This window comes from Grus americana, chromosome 25 (assembly GCF_028858705.1).
Source record: "Grus americana isolate bGruAme1 chromosome 25, bGruAme1.mat, whole genome shotgun sequence".
Classification (NCBI taxonomy): domain Eukaryota; kingdom Metazoa; phylum Chordata; class Aves; order Gruiformes; family Gruidae; genus Grus; species Grus americana.
This window is the reverse complement of record NC_072876.1, coordinates 2,740,679-2,760,849: the sequence shown is the minus strand read 5'-3', so window position 1 is coordinate 2,760,849 and position 20,171 is coordinate 2,740,679. Positions and strand designations below refer to the sequence as shown.

General features: G+C 39.5%; 2 protein-coding genes and 1 long non-coding RNA gene across 3 annotated transcripts in view; 2 read left to right on the top strand and 1 right to left on the bottom strand.

Moving 5' to 3' along the window:
* Window positions 1-5,392, top strand: part of SYCP1 (synaptonemal complex protein 1) — a 28,454-nt gene extending 23,062 nt beyond the window's left edge. The window contains exons 27-31 of the mRNA XM_054803686.1: window positions 1,350-1,409; window positions 1,542-1,721; window positions 2,397-2,540; window positions 2,903-2,989; window positions 3,065-5,392. Coding sequence (XP_054659661.1) covers window positions 1,350-1,409; window positions 1,542-1,721; window positions 2,397-2,540; window positions 2,903-2,989; window positions 3,065-3,208 — 615 coding nt within the window. The 3' untranslated portion in view covers window positions 3,209-5,392. The remainder of the gene's footprint in view (window positions 1-1,349; window positions 1,410-1,541; window positions 1,722-2,396; window positions 2,541-2,902; window positions 2,990-3,064) is intronic.
* On the bottom strand, window positions 831-8,886 carry LOC129196344 (uncharacterized). The gene is made up of 3 exons (XR_008574154.1): window positions 8,323-8,886; window positions 5,404-5,505; window positions 831-952 (listed from the first exon to the last, which is right to left on the bottom strand). It is a non-coding gene; the product is annotated as an uncharacterized LOC129196344 (long non-coding RNA).
* A 5,093-nt stretch (window positions 8,887-13,979) lies between these two features.
* Window positions 13,980-16,081, top strand: TSHB (thyroid stimulating hormone subunit beta). Its single transcript, XM_054803842.1, has 3 exons — window positions 13,980-14,018; window positions 14,886-15,048; window positions 15,775-16,081. The coding sequence occupies exons 2-3, from the start codon at window positions 14,887-14,889 to the stop codon at window positions 16,015-16,017; spliced, it is 405 nt and encodes a 134-aa protein (XP_054659817.1). The 5' UTR covers window positions 13,980-14,018; window position 14,886; the 3' UTR covers window positions 16,018-16,081.
* Window positions 16,082-20,171: the final 4,090 nt, after the last annotated feature.

Genomic DNA, 20,171 nt, shown 5'->3' with positions numbered 1-20,171 from the left:
ACACCTGGGGTCGATTCTGGGTCCAATACTTTATAACATCTTCATTAATGACATAGATGATGGGACAGAATGCAGCCTCGGCAAGTTTGCACATGATACAGAATTGGGAGAAATGGTTGATATAGGGGGTGGTTATGCTGTCTTTCTGAGGGATCTGGACAGGCTGGAGACATGGGTGAACAGGAATCCCATCAGGTTTAACAGAGGGAAATGCGAAGTCCTGCACTGGGGAAGCAATCACTTTTAGAACCAGTACAGGTTAGGGGCTGACCGGCTTGAAAGCAGCTTTGCAGGAAAAGCCCTGGGGTTCTAGTAAACAGCAAGTTGAACACAAGCCAGAAATGTGCTCCACATCTTAGGCTGCATTAGGAAGAGAGTTGCCAGCAGGTCGAGGGAGGTGAACTTTTTTCTGTACTGGTGAGACCACATTTAGAGTACTGTTCCCAGTTCTGGGCTTCCCAGTACAAGACAAACAGGGGCGTACTGGAGCAAGTGTAGGAAAAGGCCATGAAGATCGTTAAGGGATTGGAGTATCTGACAGAAAAGAGGGACTGAGAGAGCTGGGAAAGTTTAGCGTCAAGAAGAGAAAGCTCAGGGGCATATTATCAGTGTATATAAATACCTTATGGGAGGCAGTGAAGAAGATGGAGCGAGACTTTCTCAGTGGTATCCAAGGAAAGGACAAGAGGCAATGGGAACAAAAGTAAAGTACAAGAAATACCATTTAAGCACAATAAAAACTCTATTACTCTACAGGCAATAAAACACAGGAACAGGTTGCCCAAAGAGGTTGTGGAGTCTCCATGCTTGGAGACATTCAAAACCCTGTTGGACACAGTCCTACTCCAGTTCGCTGTGCTGTGAATAGGGGTGTTAGACTACGTGATCTCCAGAGGTCCATTCCAACCTTAACCATTCTGTGATTTGTCACTTGCTATATAGTATTCTTCACCTGGCAAAGAAATACAAAATAGAATTAAAAAGACAGTGAAGGAAAATTTACTTCAATAAACAAGAATGCTTCCAGTTTCTTCCATGAAACAATAACTAGAAAATAGAGCTCTTTTTTAAATACAGCTGTGATAAAAATTGTATCATATTTTCTCATTAAAAAAGGATGGTATGTAGGTTCCTTAGCAGAGATGGGAGAAATTGTATAAGAAATGAAACTGCAAAAAGTAATGTCTTTTGAATGCTGCACTTTGACTAAATCTGGTCATATATTTGTGTGAACTTTGTAATAGAGTACGATTGTGGACTGTGTTCTGTGTTCTGTAATTACACCAAGAAGATTTTCAACAAATGAATTCAAATAAAATACTTACTTCCTATCACATAACTCTTTTTAGGAGAATCTTGCAAGAGAACCCCCCCAAAATATGGTTCCTGAAAATGAAAAGAAGTCCAAGGTAGCTTTAACCTTACCATTAATTAATTTTAGATTGTGGTAATATTTATACATATGCAATCTAATTGAAGTTCCATGTACACTTGACAAAAGACACTGAAATGCTTTTCATTTAAACCTTTTTTAATTTTAGAAAACACAAACTCATTTTTCTGAGACTCCTAAACCTCATTTAGATCTGGAGTGTGCATCTATTAATGTAAAAAATAAAAAGTCTCCAAATGATATTCCTGTAAAAGTCAACACGATGGAAAAGAAAAAATTGCTTCCTTCTGTATCTGCAAGAAGTCCCTTGGGTAGTCCATCATTAAAGGTTTGTAACTCGTAATAGTGAATTGTTCTTGTTTTATTTTTCTGACTGTATTTCTTACTTCTCTGTGGATGTTTGTTTATTTTTTGTTGTGATAAGCAAGGATTTAAAAGCTAGATAGTCACAAAAAAAATATTCCACAGCGATATTAGAAAGCAGTTTGTGTAAGGGCTCCAACTGCATATCATTTTTTTGCTCAGTTACTTAATTTGTCTGTTATCATTGATCAGTAACAATTCCTGTCCTAGAGGGACAGAACTATTTAAGTAAAAACAATCTTGTTCTTGATGTCACTATCAGTGTCTTTCTGAAAGCTTTTTCCTGCAGTTCTGTTTGCATTTTCTTAAATGTTGGTTATAGTCTGCACGTAGTGACTACAGTTCAGAATAACCTGGATTTCTGCAGATAAGCATGAAGAAGTTAGTGTGCCATAAAACTCGGTTCTTCCACAGCCTCCTGTTCATTATCCTTGTTGGACAACAAACAAAAGGAGATTTTTTTTTTTTCCTCTTTGTTTGGGTCTTTGCTTCACATTTCGGATGGAGAGATAATTGTTCCACAGTATCTCTCTAGTTTCTTCCTGAATACTCAGTCTGTAAACCGGGTTATGAGTTTGGTTTTAGATTCTATAATTACCACTGTAAATGTAATTTTAAATGCCATCTTTTTCTTTCCCAGACATATATTATAAAGACTCCTCCAGTACATAAACTGCAAAGTGAAAGCACAAATCTGCATTCAGAACAGTGCATGAGGAAAAAGCAAAAAGTGCTTCTCCAGCTGGATGCTCACTCAGATAGCTCTGAACGCAGTGACCTCCTGGTAAAAAACAGAAAACAAAAAGCAGTTCTTTATGTGCACTGCTATATCTAAGAATATATATGAAGCATGTGGGGTTCTGTATCCAAGACAATATTTCTGTGTATATTTTTACTTCATTGGTTCTTTCTTGCAATTGTATTTATATGTACATAATTAGTAACTATATTACAAACAGGGTACCACTGTACAAAAAAAAGTATTAACTTTTCTAATGATTTTTTACATTATTTTATTGACCTGTTGAGGCTTCATAGTAACAACCTAACTTTTTTCTTTTTTTCATACTCTAATATTCCTAGGGGGAAAGAAAATGTATTTTTAAATATAGTGTGATTAAGTAACTTTTTTATTTTTAATTTAAGAGCATAGTCTCAGAGGAAGAAATGTTTAAAAAATTGTACAAAGATTATCCTCAAGCTTCACAATTATGCGCCATGACACCAAAAAAGGTACCTTAGCTTTTCTTCAGGTCAAAACAGTTAATCAATATAGAAGCTAATGGATGGCTTTATTTTCCTTCTTAGAAACCAACTACATCAAACCTGAAAACTCCAGGCTCTGTACTGAAACTGACAACCATGAGAAAAATGCGAGAGGCTGGATGGACTGCAGTCTCTAAAATGGACAGGAAAAGGAAAATGAAAGAAGCTGAAAAACTCTTTACTTAAAATGAAAAAAAGTTACTAGTGCCCTAGCATTATTTGATTAGTACAACCACAGTGTTATTATTCCTTCAGAGTTAGTACGTTCTTGCATTTTTCTGTCATACTCAGTATGTTTAGTACTACATTCATTTCCTTTATACACATAAACCTTATAGATACATAACTACATCAGCCTGCAGAGCGTTTTCTACATTTCATTCCCTGTGCTATAAAAAGTCAGGAGACAAATCAGCCCATTTTAAAATTTAGAAATAAGTATAACTACATAGAAAGCTGTTTCAAAAAGAAAATATTGGCATTAGAAATACTGGTTTTAAGTAAATTCAGTTTTGTTCTTTTAAATTTACTCTCTTCTTCTTCATAATTAAAAAAATTCAGTGAAATTAAAAAAAAATATTTAGTGAAAGAAGTACTGAAGCTGTTAAAATGCATGCATTTTTACCTGAAGTTGTCTTGCTTTTTTGTTAATTTAAAATGTTGTCAGAACTGTCTTTTTAGACTGTTTTGTTTTCAGTAGCTTTTATTTCAGTATGTTAACACAGTTTTGAAATTTTTAAAATTGACTTTTCAATAGAATTACTTCGGTTTAAAAAGATTTTGGCTTCATAAGGAATAAAATATGCACACATATTTTAAGATTGTAAAAACAATGTTAAGACATCATTAAATTGTTTATCTGAAACAGGAAGTGTGGGACCAAATGTTGTTGCTTTATGTATTAGAACAGAGATATAAATCACCAGGCAGCCTTCCTAAGGTCTAACAGCTTCTGCCATGTACGCATAAGAATTGTTTAGAATAACATATTTTTCTGCATTAAGCCTTGATTAATCTTGGTTTCACAGCAACAGTGAAAACCTGCTTCAGAGCCTAGAGATAACAAGAAAATGACAGGTACATCTTAAAATATTATGAAAAATCAAAATCCTGGATTCATCTCAAGTGGGTAGCAAAACATGTACTTCATTCTTTTTGGGTAGCAATTGCACACACAGTATAGACTGGTAGTTTGGGTTCCTCATGCCTTATCTGTTAAGCAGTGATACTAATAATGATTTTTTTATTTTATGTAACTGACAAATATTCTCCAAAGATCTGAAAGAATATACTGGGGTTTTCTCCATATTTGGAAATGGAATCTGTTATGCAAGCAAATTTTCTGACAAGTTAGAATGGTTTTTCTTGCTAGAAAGTTCTTTCATATGTTTGCGGAATATTGAGTTTTTATAATATGTCTGCTTAAATAGTGTAAACTAGACCAAATGAAGAACAGAGAAGCTGCTTATAACACACAAATTCCAGATGTCTGTTCTTTCCAAGAAAGATTATTTTACTGCAAGTAGTGTAAAATAATCCATTTAAACCTCTCCCAGATATATTAATTACTCATTTTTTTTGACTGGATACAGAGAATGTCATGCAAAATCAGTTATTCTTCATTTTACTTCATGATGTTACTAATAGCTCTTCAGCTACTTTGCAGGAAAAAGAAAATGCAGTCACCAGAAACGCAACAGATACATGCGGCTTGTCATTTATTTTAGTAGGGAGTGGTGTTTTACACAAGATCTAAATACTTGCCAAGGATTGTTACTTCATTTCAAGATGGCATATTTCTAATTTTGACTGTTGCTGTTGTGGACATGTTCCACAGATACGCAGACTCAACTCCTAAGCTAGTTACTGAGCAATCAAAAATAAAAATTCCACTTGTTTCTGAGTGTGATGACACTTCCTCTATGTAGTCTTCTCAGCTATGGCTCACATATAGATTCATGAACTATAATTTTGCAACCTTAAGATTCAAAATCCACATCAAGCCTAGCCTACCCACATTCTTAGCTTTGCTAATTCCAGAATATGTGATATTTGAATGTCTTACTATAAAAAACAGGATTTAAATGATTGTTCATTTAACTTTACATGAATTTACATGAAAAATAAATTTGTATCTACCAAACATGATTTCCAGTATAGTGGTATATGTATAGTATCTGACATTGTAGAAGAAATTACAAGAAACTTAAGCAGTAAGAATTAGAAATGTTAGTTAACTGTTGTAAGAGTTTCTGCATGTCACAGTGAGTCTTGTGGTAAATAAAATGTCTTGAAGGTGGAGAACAGCCCACTTGAACCAGTAAAAATTCAAGACTGTACTGCCCACATCTAGTCTCAAATGGTAAGTAATCGGTTAGGACCTCATTATTTTCCAGTACTGTCATGGCAGGGTAGTGAATCCGTGGTGCATTGTATAATCCTCCTGATACCGCGAGTGTGTCACGGTGCATTATATAAATCATCTGCAAAATTACAGAAATACTGTTAGTACCACTACAGAAAGCTTACAGGAAAGGTAATCAACTAGGAAGGATGTAAAATCATATTTGCCTCATACTATCCCTGTTTCTGTGAATGGACTATGTATAGCAAATTAAAACTGAAAATATTAACTTTAGGTTAGGCATTAATCCAGTTTGCATAGGAAAAGCAAATGAAAATTAGTAAATGCATGTACCTTCACTTGTGACTCCTTCAGAGAGCACACAATTCCAAAAAGTAAAAATGGAAAGCTACCAGTTAGCAGGCATTCATAGTGAATATTGATGCTTTTATCTGTAGAAATTTTATTAAAGTTTTAAAGGCTATATTCTGACATTAGCCATGACATTTGTTACTGGCTAGTCTCATTTACTTACAAGTAAAGGGTTTTTATATATATATATATGCTTTATTTAAAAGTAATGCCAAGATAAGCTTATTTCTAAATGCCTTTTTCACAAGGTTTTAAAATGCATATTAACCTGTGCCAATAAATGTCATTATCAATTAAATTATCAGTTATCAATTAAACAGAATATTTCCTTTTTTTTTCAATGCTATTTCCAGTGGAATATATATAGACATGATAAATTTGTCACATTTTTTTACTCTAGGTCTTTACTAATCAATTTTAAGGCGGATGCGGTCTTCAGTGCCTGAGGTATAATATGTCTTCCAAGCAAGAATATAATTGATAATGACTGCAGATACCAATTTATTTCTTCTTTCAATGGAGCAGCTGAGGACCTGCAGCTTCCAACAGGAAGTTTGTCAGTATCAGCTTGCCTTAACTTGTTTGGAAACGTGTATATATTATTACTTTCTTCATAATATAGCTAACACAGTTCTCCAGTTCCTTTTCTGTCAAATATTTCTTCAAGGAGGGTGAGCAGTGCTCTGGCCTACCACGTCAGCTTGCTTTTTTCCTGTCGTCCTTATTTACCACGTGTGCAATTTTATTTTTCTCTAGTACTTTAAATATTTTTCCTTTTTTTTCTAAGGCAGATGCTGTCACTCTCCTGCTCTCACCTCTCCAACAGCCTCCGTCCATTTACAGAATGGTACGTCCTAGTCGTTCGAACTTTTACCTTGTCTTAAAGTTCTTGATACAGCTCTTCGTCTGTCTTGTGGCTTCAACTAAACCAGACAGGTCTGGCCCCGGCAATTCAAGGAAATGCTGCCGTCGTACGTAGTGACACCTACCTGAAGCCTGGGTTGTGTGATTTGGAGTAGGAGCTCCAAGGATGTTTACTGGTATGGTTGTGAAAAGCTGATTGCTTGGTTTCAGCTTGATTTAAATGATAAAAAATGTAGGTGGCAGAGTGACAACCAGCCTGAACCTTGTGATATCTGAGGACTTCTTCACATGGTGAATGGTGCTACGTGCAACATGTGCCAGGTGCGATGTGGTTATTAAAGCAGAGGAATTGCTTCTATCCACTCTGATCCTTCTTGTATTCCAGCTGATAGCTGCATTTTGCAGTTTGGTTAGATTGACTTATAGCATCCAGTATTTCAGCTAAAACCCTGTTGCTACTGTTTTTCCAGATCCGCTCTGTGTCTTTGTATGGTCTCTTTTATAACAAATACATAATCTTTGGCCTGAAGAAAGTACTTTGCCATAAGGTAACAAGAAGTGAAAAGGATTGGAAAATGCCCAGGTTGAATTCCAGTCATCATATTGTCTCATTTTTCTTGTTCAGCAGCAGATTTATTTGTCTTCGTTTAATCTCCTCTTTCCTCTTTTTCTGAATTGCCTTGGGAACAAATAATAGTTTTCCTTGATTTTACTTACTGGGTAATTGAGTAGCCGTAGGTCTATAGATTGTAAAATGTATGTATTAAAAAAAAGAGCTGATTCAATTTAAATACTTACCTTGGCCATATGTTTAGTGCCTGATCTCAAATTTCTAGTGCAGATACTAGCTTTTAATTGAGAATTATTTTTTTCTGTATGATAAGTAACAACTTCTTAGTACACCTGTTTGTTACAACAGCCTAAAACAAAAGCAGAAGAGGGGAAAGCCTAAAAAGCTGAATTGAAAATTCGGTTCTAAATCTGAAAAGACAAATAACAAGCATTTACCTATTCTAATCCTTGTCTTGGGTGTCTCATAAAATATTCAAATGTCAAGTCAGTATCATTTGTCCGTCATGGCTTTATTGACCACAGAAAATTTCAAAATTATTAGCTTGTTATTTCATTAGTACATAGTGTTGGGGGCTTACTTGAAAGTTGAATTTTTTAAGTGAATGTTCCAACCCCTGTTAGTACCCAGTACTAATATTTAACTGGATAATACTGAGAGATTCAGCGAGACACTTGTACCTTGTGATAGCACTGTATGAAGAAAGGCCTCCCCCCTGCAAGTGGTCCAAAAATAGGTGTCTCTGGCCCCTTTTCTTTGTCGTTAAAAGCACAGCATAGTCTAGCAACAGTGTTTTTTATACGTACTGTGTCATGAAATGGGAATACTCCAGAATCGTGACAAAACTTGATACAAGTATTTCAAATCAGACCACAAGGTTATTTTGACAGCTTGAGAAAACCCACGTTTTGTATATTACCTAAAAAAAAGAATGTAACCACTGCCAGAATTTAAAACTACAGTACAGGGTTAGCACATGAAAGCACTTCCAGGTACATTATAATTGTCACTCGATGCTACTGATAAGTTATTTATTTCCGAATGGTATTTAAAAATTTGTTTTGCTTAAAAGCTGCAAGAGCAGAAAGTGCAAAATAGAATGCAGAAAATAAGAACAGATCTTAAGAAAATCACGCTTTCAGGACTCACCCAAGCTGACAAATGCAGTACATGGACTCACAGGCAGTACTGAGTAACAGATCTGATGTCTTAGCATGTGCCTGTGCCTTCAGGCTCTGCATGACCCTTCCTGAAGGGCTGGGCGAAACAGGAACGTCTGTGGAAACCAGTGAAGCTGCACTGGGGTTAGAGTTTAGTCAGTGTGCCCATACTGGTGCTGACCTCACCTGATTGAAATGGATTGGGTAATCGGAGAGGAAGGGGAATGTTACACGTCAGCAGTTGCTGATCTCGCTTCACAGTGGCTTTAAAAAGTAGCTTCTTCAGAATTGGACACTACTGGAAGAATTGCTTTAAACAGTTTTCCCCAAGTATATGTAAGGAAGCTATTAAAATGTTGATTAGAAAGATGGATTAAAAAAAATCCTCAGGTATACATGATAGTTATTATAAAGGACAACTCTTTCTAAAACAGTAATGATATTCCTTTGTCTAAATTAAAAGGATTTTTTAAAAATGCTACATGAGTTAAATGTCACTAATAAGAAAAAAAACCAGTACAAATAACAGTGATTTTCCTACAACCTTTTCTGTCCCTAGAAATCAAAGTATTTAATTTAGTTGGAATCTCGGAGTGGCTTCCTCACTGGGAGGCATTCACCATGGTGGGCTTCACAGTCTGTCATAGCTCTGGCAGACACTTCTTTTTCAGGTGGGCATGTGAGATACTGCCTGAGAGAGGAATGCATGCTGAGTAAGAGCAGCATCTGGCAGGACTGCATGCCCAAAGCTGAAAAGGAGAACCAGAAACATACCCCAATATTCGCACTGAGCATATATAATTAGCTTAAATTCTGATCTGAAAAAAGTTAATTGTACATGCACAGTGTCAGGTCTCCATACCAGATGTTCATCAGTGGAGATCTTGCCTGACTACCTGCTGAGTGCTTATCAGATTGCCGGTTAAATCAGGAGATCAATACAACCCTTAGAAACCGAAAAGTGTCTGTGTGTTTTACCCCTTAGCATTGTTATGATATTGGGTGGGTATAGGCATTCATCCTGGATAATATTGCAGAAGGCTTCTGGTTTGTCTTTGTTGTTTGGGTTTGGTTTTGTTTGTTTTTTTTTTTTTACTTTGTCTTCAGCATATCGATTGTATATCTTAGAAAAACAGAAATATCCAGCACTTTCCAAAGAAATGAAACCAAATACAAAGTGGCCTAACATACAAGCCAAACAGCAAATAGGATTATGAAGTATTTTCAGACCGTAAATGGAGATCGTTGGCATATGATATGCAACAAAGAGAATTGCTGTTTTAATCTATGGTTGATAGGAAATGCTGCAACTAATCCTAGGAAAGGGAGAAGAGCATAAGTCATCTGTGAATCTATAAATTTAAGACATGAGAGCTATGTTTCAAGCTATTACAGAGAGACTTGCAATAGACAGATGAGCTTTGAAAATTCAGTAGCCGCAGTCTGTTTTCATGCAAAACCTGGCAAAAACACTTGTTTCTATGGCAGCATATTGGGATCTTATTTCCTTTTATCAGTGGAGGTCTGCAACAGGATGGGGTTGGAATTAATTCCTCTACCAGAATACTAATCTTTTAGAAATCTGATTGGCTTTGTCTGTTTCTCATCAGCATAGCTTCTAATTCTCTGTTGTTTGCAAGCATGGGCTTGTTTTTATTTTAATATCCACAGTGCTATATGCAGTGGAAGTGAGTTAATCTGCTCTGTGAGTTAACCTGCTTGTAAGATCACAAAGTTTTCATTGTCTGGAGGAGTGAGTAGGAATAATGTGTGATAACTTCTCCTCATTGTTCCTACTTTCATCTTAGGCATTGGTCAGTGACAGAGAATCCTATTAAATTACTTTTACATTTAAGCTTCTGGTACACGCTGAATTTCTCTAGCCCATTACAGAGATTCCTGGGTAATGAACCCAAGAATTTTATGATTACTAAATTCTGTTTACAGAGATCATTTAAAACACTTCTTGTAGCACGTCAGCATACTGTCTTTCACTTAATGAAAGTGTAAAATAACTGATGTCAGTGAATGGATTGGTTTAGTTAACAGAAAGGTTAAAGATAAATAATTAACAGTGTAACTGGCTGTTCCAGAACAGGGCTACAAAGCTGATGGCTGTAAAAACACATTAAAAATTTCTATTACTGAATAGTCTGCAGGTCAGCAGAGGGGCAACCAAAGAAATGGATCCATACGCATCAGACTTTTAACTATGGATTTTAGGAAACTGTATGAACAAAGCCTCAGGCACTCGTAGATTGCCACACTGGACTTTGTTGTCCTGCCACAGTCATTTGTCTTGCTGCGCCCAGTAGGTAGTGGGGTCCCACTCCCATCAAGCGTTCAGAGAGGTCAGTGGTGAAGGAAGTCTACGGTCATGTCCAGAAGGACAATCAAGGAAAAGTTTTTTCTACCAGCTTAATAGTTTGTGTAAATTACTGAAGAGAAGTGAATGTGTATGTCACTCTGGTGATGTTTAGTGCGTCTCTGCCAGGTGGGCAGGCTAACGCGATGCCAGCAAGGAAGAGGTAGTAGCCAAGAGGTTCTGTGTCTGTATCAGTGTGGAGGTAACCTGTGTATGAGCAGCAGCAGTCACATTCGTCTTGAGATCTGCTCAGACTAATTTATTATGCTTCCAGATAAATGAATTTTCATTCTTAATACTTGGTCCGATATTTATGTAATAATGCACTGCAGTGCATTCAGAGGCTGGGTAAAAAAGTTGCAGTGAATAAAGGCACTGCTGAAATTACGCTACTTGCTCCAGTGATTAATAATTCCTGACATTCAGCATACACCACATAGGACTCTGCGTAATAGCTCTAAATCTTCATGACAGTAGGACTCTGGACAGATGGAACTAGGGACATTGCATCTATGTAGTTGCCCTAACAACCAAATTTGTAATCACCTCAAAGAATGAAATCAGGTTTGTGTGGCATGACCTATTTTATGTAACACCATCTTGACGGGCATTAATTATGTTCTCATCCGTTAATTCTTTATTGCTCAAATCCTGTATCAACTTTCTGTTATTTTACCTGATTTATCAGGGATAGATGTCAGGCTAGCTGGTTGAGAGTTACCTGGGTCAACATTCTCTCTTTAAATACTAGCATAATATTAGCACTTTTATTAATGTTTTGAAACTTAGTATTCCAAGACTTGTTGAAATTAGCATTAGCTAGCAAATGATGTTGATTTTAAAATATTTATTCCTTACAAAATTTATTTAATAACTTTTGTTGCAAATATGTATGTTGGTTGTTCAGCCACTACATTTTCAAATGCATGTGTACTTAATGGAGACTTTGTACTTACTCTGCATCAACAGCTTGTCTTCATCTAGTAATGGCCCTTGACATTACTGTTGGCCTCTGTCCTGACAGTTTATTTCCTAGTCTCCAGCTTCCCATGTGAGTTTCATACATTTTTCACTTCTAACAGTGACTGGTGTTTGTTTTCCTTTTTTATTGCTATAGTTTTTATTGTTGCATTCTCCTTTTCAGCTTCACTGTGATAGACTTTCAAGCATTCTTAGAATTTTTTTCTTTGCTATTGATGTTTGCAGGCATTTCCCTAAATCCTCTCAAAGCAAATTGTTAATCCTCTTTTACCCTAATCTGAATCCCCCTCTGCCCCTCGTTTACACCCATTTTTTCTCAAATCAGAGAAATTAGTACTTTGAAGCAGCAAAGGATATATGCCTTCATACTCTGATCTATCCTCTGCCTATATTCTTATAGGATACATTGAGGACACCTTAAACCTGGATGTGGGAGTCTTCCTGTCAGAACCAGCGTACACAAATATAGCTCGATTGCCTAAAGCCGTGCTTGTAGATCACTGTGAAATCTTCAGAGGAAAGAATCAGCTGCACCTACTTCAGCTGTGCAGGCAAGGGCCACCTGCAATATTCTTGCTTTAGCAGGGCCATTTTTTATTCTTTTTTTGGGGCACTTTTTGTCCTCTCCAGGATTTAGTTTTATGAATTGTTTCCTTTTCCTTTCAGGATCATTGTCTCCTTTGAAATACCCTTAAGATTTTCCAAGAACAAACGTTCTTTTCTGTGATTAAAGTTTTAAACAACCCAAACACATACATATATATATGTAGTTTATATATGTATATATAACATGTGTGTGTGTATATATATATCTACATCTGGGTGTATGTATGTGTATATTCATATAGCTTGTATGTTTAACTGCATTTAAAATATATCAGAAAAATATAATTAAATAATGTATTGGAGTAGTAGCAAAATAACAGTGTTGTACTTCTGTTGCTAAGTGTAGATGGACAGATGTTACTGAGCGTACAATTAATGCTCTGCTCATGTCCTTAAGCCAGAAAGAGTTACATTTAATTCCTGAGAAGTTATATGGTAGAAATTAACCCATAATTAAAGACTCCATGAAAACAGAAAGCATTTGGCTAGTCTTAATAGAACAAGAACTCTATCATGTTATCAAAAAAAACCCTTGGAAAATTAGTCCAAAACACAGAGCTGTGTGCAGCAGTCTGAAACCACAGGAAAAGGAGACAATATTATTCAGGAATTAGCTACACACTAATCAGGACTGACTGGGTCACTCCTCCAACTCCCCAAAGTGGCCATGTTTAACAGCTCAAACTCAACTTTATCATATTTCTTATGGCTGTGTAAATCAAGAATGCGGTTGACCTGCCTAAGACATACATCAGATCGAAGCCCAAGTTAGGTGATTAACTGAAGGGGTAGGTGTTGACAGAGCCGCAGTGAATAAGCATAGCGAGAAGGCTGGCTGGACGCTGATGAAGCAGTAGAGGACAGTGCTTTGTGCTGAATCAGTGCAAGATGTGCATGCTGACTTGACCCTTTCTTTCTTTTTCTCCTCCCAGGTATTCCACAAAGCCCTAAACACGGGGTTTTTCCCCTCATCTGTCAACATCTCAGTTTCTCTGATGTTGGTGCAATATTTTGCTTATTGTGCTACAAGGAGTGGTTTCTTAGAAGTTTTTCCCCTATCAATTAGTATTTCAGAGTTAATTGCTTGTTATTTCAATATTTGCTCAGCAGGTTCAAGGCCAGATGATCATTTCTCAGTGCGTTTTGTTTGAGTAGGTAAGTCAGGCTGTACCTAACCACACTGTAGAGCAATTGCTTGGATTTGAGATTTGTTACTTTATGTGTACAGCACTGCATCTCTCAGTTGTGCCTGCCTGGTAATGAGCAAACTGAGTGAACCAGACTTCATTAAACTTCCACAAAACAGGTGTATAATTAGTCCTATGTGATTCAGGATGACTCCATTTCCATGCTGGCCTTCCTGTCGTGATGTTGCTGGCCTATGTGGCGATTAAATTCATCAATAATAACTTTTTTAAAGCAGTGGTTAGTTTAAAAGCCTGAGAAGAGAATGACTCTTAAAATAATTAGATTTCCAGCTCCAGTTTCCAGGTTAGGATATTATGGACACATTTGTTCCTATCACATTTGCTTTGTGGTTCAGTATGAATTTTCAATAGATGACTTTGCGATAAGAAAGCAGCAATTCAGATACAATTATATAAACAGTAAGATCAGCCTGGAATTAGCCTGGAGAGTATAAAGCACACACAGAGCTTGTGCTGGGTCATTGCCTCTCCCAGCTCAAGGCAGAATCAGGTTCCTGTAATAGGGAAGAATTCAGCTGACAAGAGGTTGGTACTTCCAGACTTGCGTTGTTGCAGCTACAGGGTAAACCAGACCATGTAAATGAATGGCTTTTCCTATGGGAATCTGACAGCTGGAAGAGACTAGAGGGTGATGTCCAGATGTTTGTAGACATTGTCATTTAAAGTTTGTAGTTTAGAGGCTATAGAGTAGACCCCGGAATTGTCTCAGAGCTAATCAAAGCTTTTGTTCCGGGGATCACCCAGCAGGTCTGAGAAATGAGGTCAGTACAACAGACAGATAAAGCAGGGATTCATTGATTTGGACTCTTTGCTGATGTTCTTTATTGTAATTTGCTTGAATCTATTATTTAATTCTTGGCAGCGTTCCCATTTCATCGTGCCTCTGAGCCAACTAGAAAGTAAAAATACAATGGTATGCCTGATATGCACAGCTGTTTCTTTTTCTCTCTTGAACATTTTATAGGATGCTTTCTTTAGAAATTTTTTTTTTTGAACCAGTGAGATTATTTTAGCATCTCTGGTTAATTCTAGGGCTCATGTTCTCTCACATGTCACATTTTCAAATCCTTTGGCTCCTGTTATTTTTCTGTGTCAGCATTTTATCACTCATTACTGAAAAGTTCCATGTAATATGCTTTAGTGGGGAAAAAGTGAATTCGTTACATGCTGTTAATGGCCTGATCACCCTTCTTTTCTGTTTAGTGGTTAGTACTATTTCAGTTAAAGGTCTGAGATTGGAAAGAATTTGTCAGGCTGTAGCCAAAAAAGTTAAGATTACTTCTAGTCTGTGACTATCATAACTGTTCTTGTCAAATTCTGAGAAAAGGGCTGGAAGGTGCATCTAGTGATACTTAGGGTTTGCTTTGTTTTTTCTTTTTCCCCCCCATCTAGCATGAGTCCCTTCTTTGTGATGTCTCTCCTCTTTGGCCTGACTTTCAGTCAAACAGCATCACTTTGTGCTCCTTCTGAGTATATAATCTATGTGGAGAAAAGGGAATGTGCCTACTGCCTGGCCATCAACACCACCATCTGCGCTGGATTTTGCATGACTCGGGTACAAGGCGTTACTCTGTTTTAGGCAGCTGTTTCTATAATGGCCATCACTGCAAAACAAGTGCCTGTTCTCACTGGGAAATTGTGTGTAAATGATCCAATTCTAATAGCATTTGTCACAGACAGAAAAATCACACTGTCATCGTGTTTTCAAGTTAGCTTTTTGTGAAGGCATGGATGAGAAATGCCAACCCTCTGGAACCGCCGAGTTTGTAACACCAGTGGCGTAGCAGGGAACTGACTGCTGCCGCCACTGCAGAGCCTCTGTAGTCAGTTTGTGGGGTCAGGATGGAACAGGTGAGAAGCAGATTATATTTAGTCACTCTCATTTAATGTAAATGACTTGGGTAACTTCTACTCCCACTACTGTTATGACAGCTAGCTGTGGAGAGTATCTTGCATGTAGGCTTGAGCTTCACTGTTCAACACAGCATTTTAAGTTCTTTGGTCAGTAGGTAGCCAATACAGGTTACAAAGCACTGTTAGCGCTCTGAGCAAGCAGATTAGTTAAAACCATAAAAGCAAGGTGAACTTATCCATGGGGGTAGAGAGCCCCAATCACATGCAGATTCAGAATTACAGATCTGAACAGAAATATGCTGAAAATATCAGCGCCAGTCAAAGTGTAAAGAGGTTTGCTTGCTGCACATTTGAGAAAACATCAAAGGAAGTCTTCCGATACTCGTATATGTTTCAGTGAAACAATGCATTTCTTTTTCCTTTGTAGGACAGCAATGGCAAGAAGCTGCTACTCAAAAGCGCTCTGTCACAGAACGTGTGCACATATAAAGAGATGTTGTATCAGACAGCACTGATTCCGGGCTGTCCTCATCACACCATCCCTTATTATTCCTACCCTGTGGCTGTGAGCTGCAAGTGTGGTAAATGTAACACCGATTATAGTGACTGTGTTCATGAGAAGGTTAGGACAAACTATTGCACTAAACCACAGAAGCTCTGTAACATGTAAGCTTCCAACAGAACACGGTCGAAATGTACCTCTCTGCTCACAACTAAACATAAATAAAAGTGTATTTCGTAATGGGTTTGCAAAATGGTGTGCACGAAGTTTTATTCTAAAGATGTATCGCTAGTTACTTCAATTAACTGGATATTCGGTGACATGCACAAAAGCAGAATCCTAGGACTGCAGGTTTATTTAGAACCCACCTGTAATTTACTTTGGGGAAGAAGGAGAAATGACTGTATGTATAAGCCTTTGCTCATAAATCCCAGGTATTTTGTGAAGAGATGCTCAGAGACAAATACCTGATATATTTCAGAGATTAAATAAAAGGCAACGCATACTTTTAGTGTTGAACATTTTAATTAGATTTAGATTTTGACATATACTCACAGCCTTCATATTAGCAACAGTATTTTTCCATATATGTGATACTAGGTTTTTTTGAGGACCCTATCAGTGTAGTCAACTGGGACTAAGCACATACAGTTTGCTTACCTATAGATTTATGTCATCACCACTGTTGTCCAGATCTGTGTTCATTAGGCATACTTTTTCATGGTGGAGTAAGCCTCTCTTTTCTGCTGAAGTATATTGTTTGAAAAAACTTGTCTCTCTGTGAGCACTGAAGCATCAGTGAAGCTTCCAATCTTGCTATTCTGTTCTCCACACAGGGAGTGTAATACCATCAAAATTAAAGTGAAACTCAGAAAAAAACTCTTTTTCCCCACACAGGTCAGCTGTGAGTGGGAAAGTGAGCTGAGCCCCACCCTGTGTGCTGAACACACACAGGTGAGAAGTGCAGACCCAGGAACAAGGAAATAAATGTAAACTAACAAATGTTTCCTTTCCACTGAGATTCCCCCCTCCCCACCTCCTGTCAGTGCTATTGTGTCATTAGACCCGATGACGCCCTGGCAAGCTATGATTGTACTAAATCCCTGAGAATGACAGCTAGTTTCCACCTGGTTTAAGTGATTCTAAAGCAAAGTAGAAGAGCTTATAGAATCCAGTAACAGAGTTGCAACTTAGCCCCTTGCTGCTACTACCTACAACAGGAGTGATGAAATCACACTTTGATTAAATTGTCCCTGCTCAGGTAAATGTCACCTCTGCTGAGCCACGAGTACTGTAGACAGACAGCAAGATGACAGTGAAGGCATGAAGAGGGCTGACAAAAAATAAAATTCTCTATGCTTCCTTGACTGAGGAACAGCACTACCATTCTGCATGTCTTTGCAAATACAGCCAGGAAAAAAAAAATAAATCTAAGTGTATAAATAAATTAAATGGCAGTAAAAGGACTTTTAACAATATGAAACTATAAAAAAGACCTGTTCAGAGCTAAGAATTTGCAGCTCTCTGCAAATGCACTCTATTCCAAATACCTTCATTTTATTTCAACTGCAGCAAAGCCTCTGTGAAAGACTAAGGGAATTTGCTAGGTGGCCCTCCTTGAGCAGGGGGTTGGACCAGATGACCTCCAGAGGTTCCTCCCAACCTCAGCCGTTCTGTGGTAATAGCAAAAGCTTTGTCCAGGGCAACTGCAGCAATAAGCTGACAGCATTTGCACACTTGTCAGGGATTCTACACAAGGCCTGAACTGTAATTGTCATATGTATAATTTGGTGATAAAGAAATGCCTTCACACAGGCAACGTTTGAAAATTTAAATTCTCAAGAAACACTGTTTAAAATTAATAGAAAATCCAGATGATTTTGCAGGAACAGTAGACCTACCTCTGTAAGATATGTCCCTTGCACCTATGGTTTAAACAATCCAGTTATGGCTAGATATATACAAGATGACTACAGCAACTGTTGCACCAAGAGAGGTTAGTTTCAATTAAGTTACAAAAGACTTTCTGGCAGTGAGAAAGTCTGGTGTTCCCCAGCCCCCAACACAACTGTAAAACCCACATAGTGACAGCATGCGAAAGAATTGCGGACTCCCAAGTTCTCAGCAAATAGCTGCAACGTGAATTGCTACTCTAGTATGTGAAGAGCATGGAGGTGGATAGGAAAAAATTTGGAAGTAGGTTAGCAGCAATTATGTTACCTAGTAACTGGCAAAGAAACAAAATCTTCAGCTTTTAAGATCAGACAGTGCCTTCTCGAGGTGTCTGAGCCTTTAAAAAGGGTATTTAGCTCAGGAAAATTTAAGTCAGCTTACTATTAAGCAGCACTTGCACTTAGTAAAATAAAAAAGGGAACTAGGCCTACTTACAGTAATAAGCAGCACTGCAGAGTTACTGTAATACTCCCTTAAGGCTGGGACTGACAGATTTGTCTTCAGTATGAACACACGCATCCAAAAATCAACAGTCTACTTTTATGGTTAACGCCTGTGCAAAGTTACCGACATGATGCTTAAGAAAAATCCAAATTAAGACATTTGCATTGTGTTAATGCATCTATTTAAATATATATTTACATGCCCTTGGAGCACGTTGTCCCTTTGGCCTTTCAGCAGTGTTTGTGTTCAACTTTAAGCCAATCTAGATAGCAATCTATTGAGGTGATGATTCCTTAGGGTCAGGTGTTTGTTTACATTTAATTTATCCAGTCACATAACTAAGCAATGGATTTGCAGACAATCCTAACAGATTTACAGAATCACAGAACAGTGGGGTTGGAAGGGACCTCTGGAGATCATCTCATCCAACCCCCTTGCTAGAGCAGGGTCACCTTGAGCAGGTCACACAGGATCGCGTCCAGGCGGGTTTGGAATCTCTCCAGAGAAGGAGACTCCACAACCACTCTGGGCAGCCTGTCCCAGTGCTCGGTCACCCTCAGAGGGAAGAAGTTTTTCCTCATGTTCAGATGGAACTTCCTGTGTTCCAGTTTGTGCCTGTTGCCCCTTGTCTTGTCACTGGGCACCACTGAGAAGAGTCTGGCCCCTTCCTCTAGACATCCACCCTTTAGATATTGATAAGCATTAATAAGATCCCTTCCCGGTCTTCTCCAGGCTAAACAGACCCAGCTCTCTCAGCCTTTCCTCATACAAGAGATGCTCCAGTCCCCTCATCATCCTCTCAGCCCTGAGCTGGACTCTCCCCAGTAGTTCCCTGTCTGTCTTGTACTGGGGAGCCCAGAACTGGACACAATATTCCTCTTATAACATCTTAATTCTGGTGAGGAAGTAACAGAAAAGCATGGGAGTGCAGAACACAAAGTAGGCAGGTAGGGGGCTTGGTCAATCAGAATCCATGCTGAGGTAAATTTGTCCTTTCAACGTCATCAGCCTCCTCTTCAATACCGGTACTGTTGTCACATCAGTTAGGCCTCTCTTACCTGGGAGAGGTTTGAAACCTGGGTCATCCTCTCACTCCAGCCGCTTCGCTGCTAACCACCTCACAGCCCAGCGCCTGGGCTTCACGCGACCACCACCACCCCTGACACGGAGTAGGGGAGCCCGGGGGCTGGGGGGCACAGGAGCCGGACCAGCCACTCCCCGTCGCCTCACGCCACAGCCGGTTCCTCGCGGCCCAGCGCGGAAGGCCTCAACGCCGGTGCCCAGCGGTACCCACGCTGCGGTTGGTTTTGAGAAGCACAACCCCCAAAAAATTAACGCGTCTGAAATTGCGGAACGAGAACGCAACCGCAAAGCCCTCAGCTTCCCTCACCTTCCTCTGGAGACGAAAAACTCGCTACCGCGGGAGGCGGCGGGGCCACGAGCCAGCGGGCCGGGCAGGGGCAGGGCAGGGACAGGGGCCGGGCAGGGGCGGGACAGGACAGGGGCGGGACAGGGCAGGGACAGGGGCGGGGCAGGGACAGGGGCGGGGCAGGGACAGGGGCGGGGCAGGACAGGGACAGGGACAGGGCGGCGCCGCCCAGGCGCCAGGGGGCGCCGTCGCGCGGTCCGCCCGCGGGGCCCCGCCGGCCCGCGCCGCTCCCTGCGGTGTGACGAAGGGCGGGGAGGGCGAAGCCCGGGCCCACCGCGCGCACGGAGCCACCTCTTGCGCGGCCCCGCTACATCCGAGGGCCCGTCGGCCGCCTCGAGCGGCGGGCACAGAGACGCCCCCAGCGCCCCCAGCGCCCCCCGCCCCTCCCGCCGCTCTCCCGCCTTTCCGCGCTCGCCGCGAGCACAGAGCACCGGCCGCAGTGCGAGTAGCCAATGCGAGGCGAGTCCCGCCCACTGCCCCGCCCTGGTGGGCGGGC

Bases quoted from the DNA above. Each gene is read 5' to 3' on its own strand.
- TSHB (XM_054803842.1), top strand. From the start codon at position 14,887: ATGAGTCCCTTCTTTGTGATGTCTCTCCTCTTTGGCCTGACTTTCAGT. The intron at 15,049-15,774 runs GTACAAGGCGTT...TTTCCTTTGTAG, and splicing joins CTGGATTTTGCATGACTCGG to GACAGCAATGGCAAGAAGCT.